This window comes from Procambarus clarkii, chromosome 8 (assembly GCF_040958095.1).
Source record: "Procambarus clarkii isolate CNS0578487 chromosome 8, FALCON_Pclarkii_2.0, whole genome shotgun sequence".
In the NCBI taxonomy this organism is placed as follows: Eukaryota; Metazoa; Arthropoda; class Malacostraca; order Decapoda; family Cambaridae; genus Procambarus; species Procambarus clarkii.
This window is the reverse complement of record NC_091157.1, coordinates 21519913-21530724: the sequence shown is the minus strand read 5'-3', so window position 1 is coordinate 21530724 and position 10812 is coordinate 21519913. Positions and strand designations below refer to the sequence as shown.

Genomic DNA, 10812 nt, shown 5'->3' with positions numbered 1-10812 from the left:
TCCTTGAAAAAGACTACTGGCCTGATGAAATACCACTTAATTACGGAGAATCTGAAATATTATATCGCTCTAAGTGGTTTAGGCTTTCTTCTTTACTCTGCGCTAAATGCCTTTAGAGACTATGTGGAGGATCACAGACGTTGCATCCTCAGAGATTTACACCCATTACTGAGCTGTTTACATGTTATTCCTATTAGTACCGCTGAGTGTGAGAGGGAATTCCGTCACATGAACGTGATAATAACAACAACACGCTCAAGAATTCTCACAAATCATGTATCAGCAGCACGTATGCTTGTTAAACTCCATGGATCTCCTCCAGTTCAGTAAAATCCCGAGCCATACGCCACACCATGGCTGCGGTACCACAGATCGGCATATTACACCAGGACAAGAGTTGCTTCACACCCCTGAAAACATTTCACACCTGGTGACCCTTTGTGGATACTATTGTAAAACTTCTCACTGGTTGTATTTTGTCATCACTAAGTGTTTTAACTTGTAAAGTTGATAAAGACATGATCTACGGTTTTTCTTTATTTGTTTGATAATTATATTTTATAATAATTAGTGAGTACAAACCAGGGCCGTCCAAACAGCATTATGCGCTCTGAGCAACCCAGTTGCTGGGGCCCCTACGACAATTCCCTCACAGGAATAAAAAGTAAATGATCAGTAATATTAAACACATATTTATTTTAGTGGCACTTCAACATAACTGGTGTTAAACCATTAATAACATACCGTAGAGCAGCAACTAATTAACATGATAAACATTTGAATAATACACAAGGCTTGAAAATTACAATAATACTCAGTACGCTACAAAGATGACACAGTATGAAATTACAACGAACTTTTTATTATAAAAAGCATTTACGGCATTTCTTTTTAACGAATTGCTTTATTATTGGCTAGAATTCAATGGTCTTCAGGATGTCATTTTTCATGCACATGCGTGAAAGCCATTTCAAACAATGCTGCATAATTGTGCTTCAACGCAGTTTCTTTATATGTTTCAGTCGTGAAAAAGATCTTGAAAACGAATGTTCTCCTGTACAGTTGGTCACCACAAGCACATGAACAAGCTGAGTGAGGTTTCACCATTCGAGAATACACATTTCAAATTGTCGGAAATAATTTTTTTGTACAGTGCAGGTAGCCTCACAATTTTCATCAGGAGCCATGATTGAACAAGAGCCAAGAGTTAGCCTGAGATGCTCACATTCATTTAAAAAGTCATTATAATTCAGGTCTTTGTGATACATATTAGCTAGTTGTTCACACTTGTTCTTTAGTGCATCAGAAGTAATGGTTTTCTAGTCACTAAAGAGAGAAAACAGATTTCCAGTCTGTGAATAGGCCTATGCACGTTTTATCAGTTCAATGATTAGTGTGTCCAGAATAGGAAGGAAAGTTTTCACCTTGAATTTATCTGTGTTTATGAGAAGTACCTCTTCTGCTGATACATCATATCTACTAAGACGCTCACTTCGTTTTTGTTCCCGTTTTCCCCATCACTGTAATCTCTATCTGGACACTTACTCCTGCCTTTGAATTCATATTCACTAAATTTGTCTCTAGTTTCCTGAAGATACGTTTTCATAAACTCAAGATGATTCATTGCAACAAAGATGTTCACATCATTTGATTGCAGGACCTTGTTTGTTTTGTTCATTCTTTCTAGCATGTCATTCCAAAGAATTGTGAGAATGATTGTTTCCAGGTTTTCCATTGTTCTGCTTAATCCTTCTGCCTCTCGCCTTTATTCACTTGCTGTTCATTGACAGCTGATAGAGATTCCAGTGCAAATTCTATTTTCTCGAAACCCCTTCCTTCCCCGGTCCCAACCCGTATACTTATCCTGACCCCTTCCAAGTGCTATATAGTCGTAATGGCTTGGTGTTTTCTCCTGACAATCCCTCCCCCTGTTAATACAGAGCATGAACAACATCAAAATGTGCGGACCATCATATGTCAGACAGACGCTTGACCACAAAATAATTTCCTAAATATGATGTCAATACATTCCAGCGATGTGTAGATCCAGCAAAAAATGAATATAGATCCTGAAAAAAGTAAAAGAATTTGACAGTCTGTATACAATACTCTGCTTCTTTTACTCCCACCAAGTTTAGGGTTTGTCCAGGACAGAGAATATAGATGGCAAACTCATTGAATTGATGAATCCATGCTTGCAATTTAGTATATCGTTCAGACATATTTGAGACATTATCATATGACTGACTACGGCAATCTGATAGTGGAGTTTGTTCTCATTAGGAAAATCTATGATAGTGTCTGTTAGATCGTTTGCTCCATGAGGAAAGATGGGGATGAATATCAAGAAACGTTCCACAGGCTCATAAACTTTAATGTATCGGACAGTGAATGTCAGTTGATCAGTGTGTAAGATGTCTGGAGTGGAATCTACTCTTATTAAATAATACTTTGACTCTTTTACTTCTTTAAGAATAGTACAAAGAACCCATTGTTCCATTAATTCAATACATTCCTCACAAATATTTGCAGATAAATATGACGGATATTCCCTTTTCCAGGATTTCCATTTATTTTGAGATGTTATTCCAAGAAAGGGTGAAATTCACTCAGCAGCTCTTGTATACCTAAATAGTTGCCATTTTTTGCTGACGCAATAATCTGATTTTTTCAACGAAATGGCAAAACTCTAGAGGCAAGAAAGCGAATTACAGAAAACACATGTCAATACTTTCTGCCAATATTCCTGTTCTGAGCGATGTTGCTCAAGTAATAAAGAATATACACTTCCAGTTTCTTTATTCCTTATCAAATATGCTGCCATGCACTTTCGATGATCTTCTCCATTATCATGTTCTACAATAACATTTGCTGTGCTTCCAGTCATTGAACCCAAAAATAACAAAGGAAAGATTCTTACTTGGACAATAGGCGACTTAAAAAAGTAGTACAAGCGGCCTTGGGATTGTGAATAGAGTAGACATTCACATTTACCATCTCGCCATTCAGCAGTTCATCCTTGAACACATTGTTTGATATATATCCTGCCTTCAAATTCTCTACACCAGCTGTTTTATACACTCTTCGTGAGGTTGAAGGGTTGCGATCATAATTCTGACGTATGAGGGCCACCTATGAATCCAGTAATCTATTATGTTAGTATCATTAATGTTGTATAGCCCCGGACCTGTCTATTTGATGGCAATTCCTTTACTGTTAAAGATTTCGGTATTTCCTCTAGTAAAATGTCACCAGCAGCAGCAACAGGCAATGATTGTATGTCTTCTGAAACTGGATGATTGGTAGCAGGAATGGATGTAGATATGGATACTATATCTGAAGGAATGGTATGAGTAGCTACCGTTGCACCTGTGTTGAGCCACGATGTTAATGTTGGAATTTTTCCTATTTTCTCCTTCTCCTCTTCTGCTCTCTTCCTCTTCAGTGTTCCATTCAAAACATTACGTTTCATTTGTACTGAAAGAGTTATTCACCTGGAAATATATATCTTAAATATTTAGTATTTAGTCCCTCACCAGGATATAAGACTATTATTATATAAGTGTGCCTGCAACAAGACATAGATATATAAGCATTCTGATTCCCTAATGAACATGTCCACTGCTCGTATGGGGCCCTATGCTCGTGGGGGCCTGGACAAGTGGCCATCGGGCCCATATGGTAAGACAGATTTTGTTTGAACACAAAATACTTAATCGTATGACATATATATACAAACAAGTTTGGAATTGACAGGGGTTTGTTAGGCCTTGCAGAGCTCTGGCCCCCTATAAAATTGGCACTGCACCCCTGGTTGCAGCGGCTACATGAGCCAATGCAATCGATTTTGGGCAAAGTCCAGGTTCAAACCCAGGACAAAGTGGGAATCCCCACTGATTTGCACTTGCTCTTGGGCAATGACATTAGCTTTGAAGAGTGCACCAGCTCCGAAAATTGTCACCAAGGCAGCCATAGACGATTGAAAGATGACATTGGGGTCGGCGAAGATGTCGTTACTCGGAAGTGGGGCGAACCTCAGCACCACCTCACCAGGGGATCTAATGTCACGGATACCTGTGCAATTGGTGAATAAGAGCCCCTTCCGCTCAACACGAGCGTTGAGGTATATCTTCCAAATGTTGGCGGCCATTCCGTAGGGTCGAACTACATTAACATGAAGTTCGAAGCCCACCACATCTCCTTAACCGATGGTGTGCCGGTTAGCAATATTCCCTTTTATAAACAGGAGGCTTTGGAGGGTCATGGTAGTGGCTTGGTAGCTGGGAAGCAGGGAGACGAGAGCAGACTTACTGCAATATGGATGGTCTGGTCCTATAAATACACACCCATAACTGGAAGGGAAATGGGGATAGGAGGTAATTTGGGGTGTGGAAGATAGAGTTCAATAACTTCACTGTATAACAAGTGAGAAACATGTCATAAGCATTATGAATTGAGTCGAACGTTGTTACCAAATCACGGTATCTGATGGTTAATTTTTCTGGTCTCCAAATTGTAGATTGAATTTCTGGCATTGAATAAATTTTATATTTTGTGATGTCTAATTATACGGTTTAAAAAATCGTTCCGGGAGAGCGCTCATTATAAATCGATTGTAAGTCTTCCACAAGGTAAAACTCACTCGGCATTTGCTATGAACAAATAATATCTTTGTGTAGCAACCAAATGCTTTAACAACGCAGATATTTCACCCCCCCCCCCTCCATCAATGAGGAGGGTGCGTTTGCAGGTCTTTGCTCTATAGCAAATAACCAATAACTAAATATAAAACCATTTAAGGGGCAGTACTTATTGCTGTTCAATAGGGGTCCCAGTGGGGTCTTCTGTGGGAGATCTTACCCCCTTTAACTGTCACCTGACACGATAGTTTTGTATATGGTTCGGGTCTATACTGAGCATTTTAAGAGAAAGGAGAACATTTGCTTTGTTCTTTTTCTTAAATTAGGTCTTCGAAAAGCCTAATGTTTTATTTACATCCAATATATTTAAATTATGTATGGGCTTTAGTAAATTTCCACGCATATCCCAGACGACTTAATGCTTCTCCAAAGACATGTTGAGTTAAGTTTTGACATATGGATCTCCTAAATTAAAAAAATAAACACTTTTAATTCCTCTAAACTTTGGATTGATTTTTTGAAGGGTTTATCAGCAATAAAAACAATCTGCATTTCAGGGTGGGTAAAGGATTTTTTAAAGCTGCCGGACGTCACATCGGCCAGCACTTGCCGCCGCCGCCGCCACACATCCCCACCACTGCTCTCGGCACGGTTGACGGATCTGTAATCATCATCATCATGACCATCATTAACCACTCGTCTACGCTTCTATGGGAAATCACTAGTTTTTTTGTTTTGTTTCCCTCCAAGGAGAAAGCAGCAGTTACACTATTAATCTTTAAATGACTGTAACGATATGATGATGGGGTGTCAAAGGCTTCTTTTTATTAAACAAATATTTTTCGGTCATGAGCATCACTATCAAACAAAATTCACGCATTAATTCTTTTGTTTTACTTGTTACTTTATTTAACAGGTAATTAATGATACTGGCTGTTAATTAATGATAATAATTACATTAATAATAACGATAATAATTAATAAGACAACCACACAAATACATACTCACATGTTTAAGTACACACACACACACACGCACACACACACACACACACACACACACACACACACACACACACACACACACACACACACACACACCCTCCCTCTCTTACCCACCCCCTGTACCCTCCCCCTCTTATCCACCCCCTGTACCCTCCCCCTCTTATCCACCCCCTGTACCCTCCCCCTCTTATCCACCCCCTGTACCCTCCCCCTCTCCCCCACCACCCCAAGCCCTCCCTCCTCCACCAATCCCCCCGTGCCAGGTCCCCCCAGCTCCCACTCACCCCAGATCCCAAAGGTCCCCCCCAGAAAAGAAGCAGAAGAGAGTCAGTTTCAGGGTGATGTACTCGAACATAGATGGGATCACAAGCAAGACAAGTGAACTAAGGGAAAGAGCACAAGAAGTTAACCCAGATGTAATCGGACTCACTGAAACAAAACTCTCTGGAATCATAACGAATGCCGTGTTTCCCCAGGAGTATACAGTAATAAGGAAAGAGAGGGAAGGTAGAGGAGGAGGCGGAGTGGCCCTACTCATGAGAAGGGAATGGAGTTTTAAGGAGATGGCCATCCCGGGCTGTGAGGAGTTCAGAGACTACATAGCAGGCACCATAACAATGGGAGGACCAAGAATAGTAGTAGCAGTAATATACAACCCTCCACCAAATGACAGGAGACCCAGTCAAGAGTATGAAAACAACAACAAGGCAGTTAACACTATAATTGAGAGGGCAGCCTCTGCTGCCTGTAGAAATAGATCCCACCTGCTCATCATGGGCGACTTCAATCACGGAAAGATTGACTGGGAGAACAAGGAACCGCATGGAGGCGAGGATACGTGGAGAGCCAAACTATTGGAGGTGGTGACAAGCAACTTTTTAACGCAGCATGTCGGAGAACCCACAAGGATGAGAGGCAATGACGAACCAGCGAGACTCGACCTAGTCTTCACTCTGAACGACTCCGACATAAGAGAAATCGGTTTTGAGGACCCAGTAGGAATGAGCGACCACAGTGTACTGGTGTTTGAGTACTTGATTGAAGAAGGGTTATTGAACTCGAGGAGGGATACCGAAACCAAAAGGTTAGCATACCGAAAGGGAAACTATGAGGGGATAAGAAAATTCCTAACAGATATAGCATGGGAAACAGAGCTCAGGGGAAAGACGGCCCAAGATATGATGGATTACATCACGCAGAAGTGCAAGGACGCAGCAAACAAGTTTGTCCCAGTCCAAAAGGAAAACGGAGAAATGAAGATGAGAAACCCATGGTTTAATCAAAGATGTAGGCTAGCTAAGCAGCAAAGTAAAAGGGCATGGAGAAACTATAGGAATAACAGGACACTGGAGAGCAGAGAAAGATACCAGAATGCCAGGAATGAATATGTCAGGATGAGAAGAGAGGCAGAAAGACAATACGAAAATGACATCGCAAGCAAGGCAAAGACTCAGCCTAAATTGTTGCATAGCCACATTAGGAGAAAAACAACAGTAAAGGAACAGGTTATGAGATTAAGGATAGGGGCGGAAGGATTCACTACAAATGACAAGGAAGTGTGTGAGGAATTGAATAAGAAATTCCAGGAGGTCTTCACCTTAGAACAAGGAGAAATTCCAGAGGTAAGTGAGGGAATAGCTAACCAGGAACCACTGGAAGAGTTTGAGATTACCAGTGGGGAAGTAAGGAAGTGTTTACTAGAGTTGGACGTGACGAAGGCTATAGGCCCAGATGGAATCTCCCCTTGGGTTCTAAAGGAAGGAGCAAGAGAACTGAGCCTACCACTCTCCATAGTGTATAACAAATCACTGGCAACAGGGGAACTGCCAGATACTTGGAAAGCAGCTAACGTAGTCCCGATATACAAGAAAGGGGATAGACAGGAGGCACTGAACTACAGGCCAGTGTCCCTAACCTGCATACCATGCAAGCTGATGGAGAAGATTGTGCGAAAAAAACTAGTGGAGCATCTGGAGCGAAGGAACTTTGTAACACAGCATCAACATGGGTTCAGGGATGGCAGGTCCTGCCTCACAGGGTTACTTGAATTCTACGACCAGGCAACAAAAATAAGGCAAGAAAGAGAAGGGTGGGCAGACTGCATATTTTTGGATTGTCAGAAAGCCTTTGATACAGTGCCCCACAAGAGGCTAGTGCGAAAGTTGGAGATGCAGGCTGGAGTGAGAGGGAAGGTACTCCGGTGGATAGAGGAATACCTAAGCAACAGGAGACAACGAGTCTGTGTGAGGGGTGAGGTCTCAGATTGGCGAGACGTCACAAGTGGAGTCCCGCAGGGGTCAGTCCTTGGACCTATACTGTTTCTGGTATATGTAAATGATCTCCCAGAGGGTATAGATTCGTTCCTCTCAATGTTTGCCGACGATGCAAAAATTATGAGGAGGATTGAAACAGAGGATGATAGTAGGAGGCTACAAGATGACCTGGATAGACTGAGTGAATGGTCCAACAAATGGCTGTTGAAGTTCAACCCGAGTAAATGCAAAGTAATGAAACTAGGCAGTGGAAACAGGAGGCCAGGCACAGGATACAGAATAGGAGATGAAGTACTTAATGAAACAGACAGAGAGAAAGATCTAGGAGTTGATATCACACCAAACCTGTCTCCTGAAGCCCACATAAAGAGAATAACGTCTGCGGCATATGCGAGGCTGGCTAACATCAGAACGGCGTTCAGGAACCTGTGTAAGGAATCATTCAGAATCTTGTACACCACATATGTAAGACCAATCCTGGAGTATGCGGCCCCAGCATAGAGCCCGTACCTTGTCAAGCACAAGACGAAGCTGGAAAAAGTCCAAAGGTATGCTACTAGACTAGTCCCAGAACTAAGAGGCATGAGTTATGAGGAAAGGCTGCGGGAAATGCACCTCACGACACTGGAAGACAGAAGAGTAAGGGGGGACATGATCACAACCTACAAAATCCTCAGGGGTATCGACCGGGTAAACAAGGACGAACTTTTCAACACTGGTGGGACGCGAACAAGGGGACACAGGTGGAAGCTGAGTACCCAAATGAGCCACAGAGACGTTAGAAAGAACTTTTTCAGTGTCAGAGTAGTTAGCAAATGGAATGCATTAGGAAGTGATGTGGTGGAGGCTGACTCCATTCACAGTTTCAAATGTAGATATGATAGAGCCCAATAGGCTCAGGAATCTGTACACCAGTTGATTGACGGTTGAGAGGCGGGACCAAAGAGCCAGAGCTCAACCCCCGCAAGCACAATTAGGTAAGTACAATTAGGTAAGTACACACACACACACACGTAGTTGATTGACGGTTGAGAGGCGGGACCAAAGAGCCAGAGCTCAACCCACGCAAACACAACTAGGTGAGTACAACTAGGTGAGTACACACACACACACAGAATGACAAAGAGGTGTGTGAAGAACTCAGCAAAAGGTTCCAGGAGGTCTTTACCATAGAACAGGGAGAAGTCACGGCGCTAGGAGAAGTGGCAGCAAACAAGGTGACCTTGGAAAGGTTCGGAATTACAAGAGATGAGGTCAAGAAGCACCTATTGGAGCTGGATGTGAGAAAAGCTGTTGGGCCGGATGGAATCTCACCATGGGTATTGAAAGAGTGTGAAGGAGCACTTTGCTTGCCACTCTCCATAGTGTATAGTAGGTTACTGGAAACGGGAGACCTACCAGAAATATGGAAGACTGCTAATGTAGTACCAATATACAAAAAGAGTGACAGACAAGAGGCACTGAACTACAGGCCAGTGTCCTTAACTTGTATACCATGCAAGGTGAGGGAGAAGATTGTGAGAAAAAACCAAGTAACACATCTGGAGAGAAGGGACTTCGTGAAAACCCATCAACAATGGTTCAGGGAGGGTAAATCTTGCCTTACAGGCTTAATAGAATTCTACGATCAGGTGACAAAGATTAAGCAAGAAAGAGACGGATCGACGGACTGCATTTTTTTTTTACTGTCGGAAAGCCTTTGACACAGTACCCCATAAAAGTCTGATGCATAAGCTGGAGAAACAGGCAAGAGTAACTGGGAGGGCGCTCCAGAGGATGAGGGAGTACCTAAGCAATAGGAAGCAGAGAGTTACAGTGAGGGGATAAACCTCGGATTGACGTGAAGTCACCAGAGGAGTCCCACAGGGCTCTGTACTCGGACCTATCCTGTGTCTGATAAACGTAAATGATCTCCCAGAGGGTATAGACTCATTCCTCTCAATGTTTGCTGACGCCGCCAAAATTATGAAAAGGATTAAGACAGAGGAGGACAGCTTGAGGCTTCAAGAAGACTTGGACGTGCAGCAGGAATGGTCGAACAAATGGTTGTTAGAGTTTAACCAAGGCAAATGTAATGTAATGAAGACAGGTGTAGGGAGCAGGAGACCAGATACAAGGTATCGTTAGTGAGATGAAATATTTCAAGAGTCAGAGAGATAGAAAGACCTGGGGGTTGATATCACGCCAGACCTGTCCCCTGAAGCTCATATCAAGAGGATAACATCAGCAGCATATGCCAGGTTGGCTAACATAAGAACGGCCTTTAAAAACTTGTGTAAGGAATCATTCAGAACATTATATTCCACATATGTCAGACCAATCCTGGAGTATGCGGCTCCAGCATGGAGTCCATATCTAGTTAACATAAGACTAAACTGGAAAGGTTCAAAGGTTTGCCACCAGACTAGTACAAGAGCTGAGAGGTATGAGCTACGAGGAGAGACTTCGGGAATTGAACCTCACTTCGTTGTAAGACTGAAGAGTTAGGTGGGGACATGATCACCACATTCAAGATTCTCAAGGGAATCGACAGGGCTGATAAAGACAGGCTATTTAACACAAGGGGAACACGCACAAGGGGACACAGGTGGAAACTGAGTGCCCAAATGTGCCACAGAGATATTAGAAAGAACTTTTCTAGTGTCAGAGTGGTTGACAAATGGAATGCATTAGGACGTAATGTGGTGTAGGCTGACTCCATACACAGTTTCAAGTGTAGATATGATAGAGCCCAATAGGCTCAGGAACCTGTACACCTGTTGATTGACGGTTGAGAGGCGGGACTAAAGAGCCAGAGCTCAACCCCCGCAAGCACAACTAGGTGAGTACAACTAGGTGAGTACACACACACACACACACACATACACACACACACACACACACACACACACACA

The 10812-nt window shown here is 42.6% G+C and overlaps 1 protein-coding gene across 1 annotated transcript in view; it reads left to right on the top strand.

Moving 5' to 3' along the window:
• Nucleotides 1-4174: 4174 nt before the first annotated feature.
• The window catches only part of LOC138359844 (uncharacterized), a 10774-nt gene continuing 4136 nt past the window's right edge, over nucleotides 4175-10812 (top strand). Inside the window, exon 1 of the mRNA XM_069319553.1 lies at nucleotides 4175-4219. Coding sequence (XP_069175654.1) covers nucleotides 4175-4219 — 45 coding nt within the window. The remainder of the gene's footprint in view (nucleotides 4220-10812) is intronic.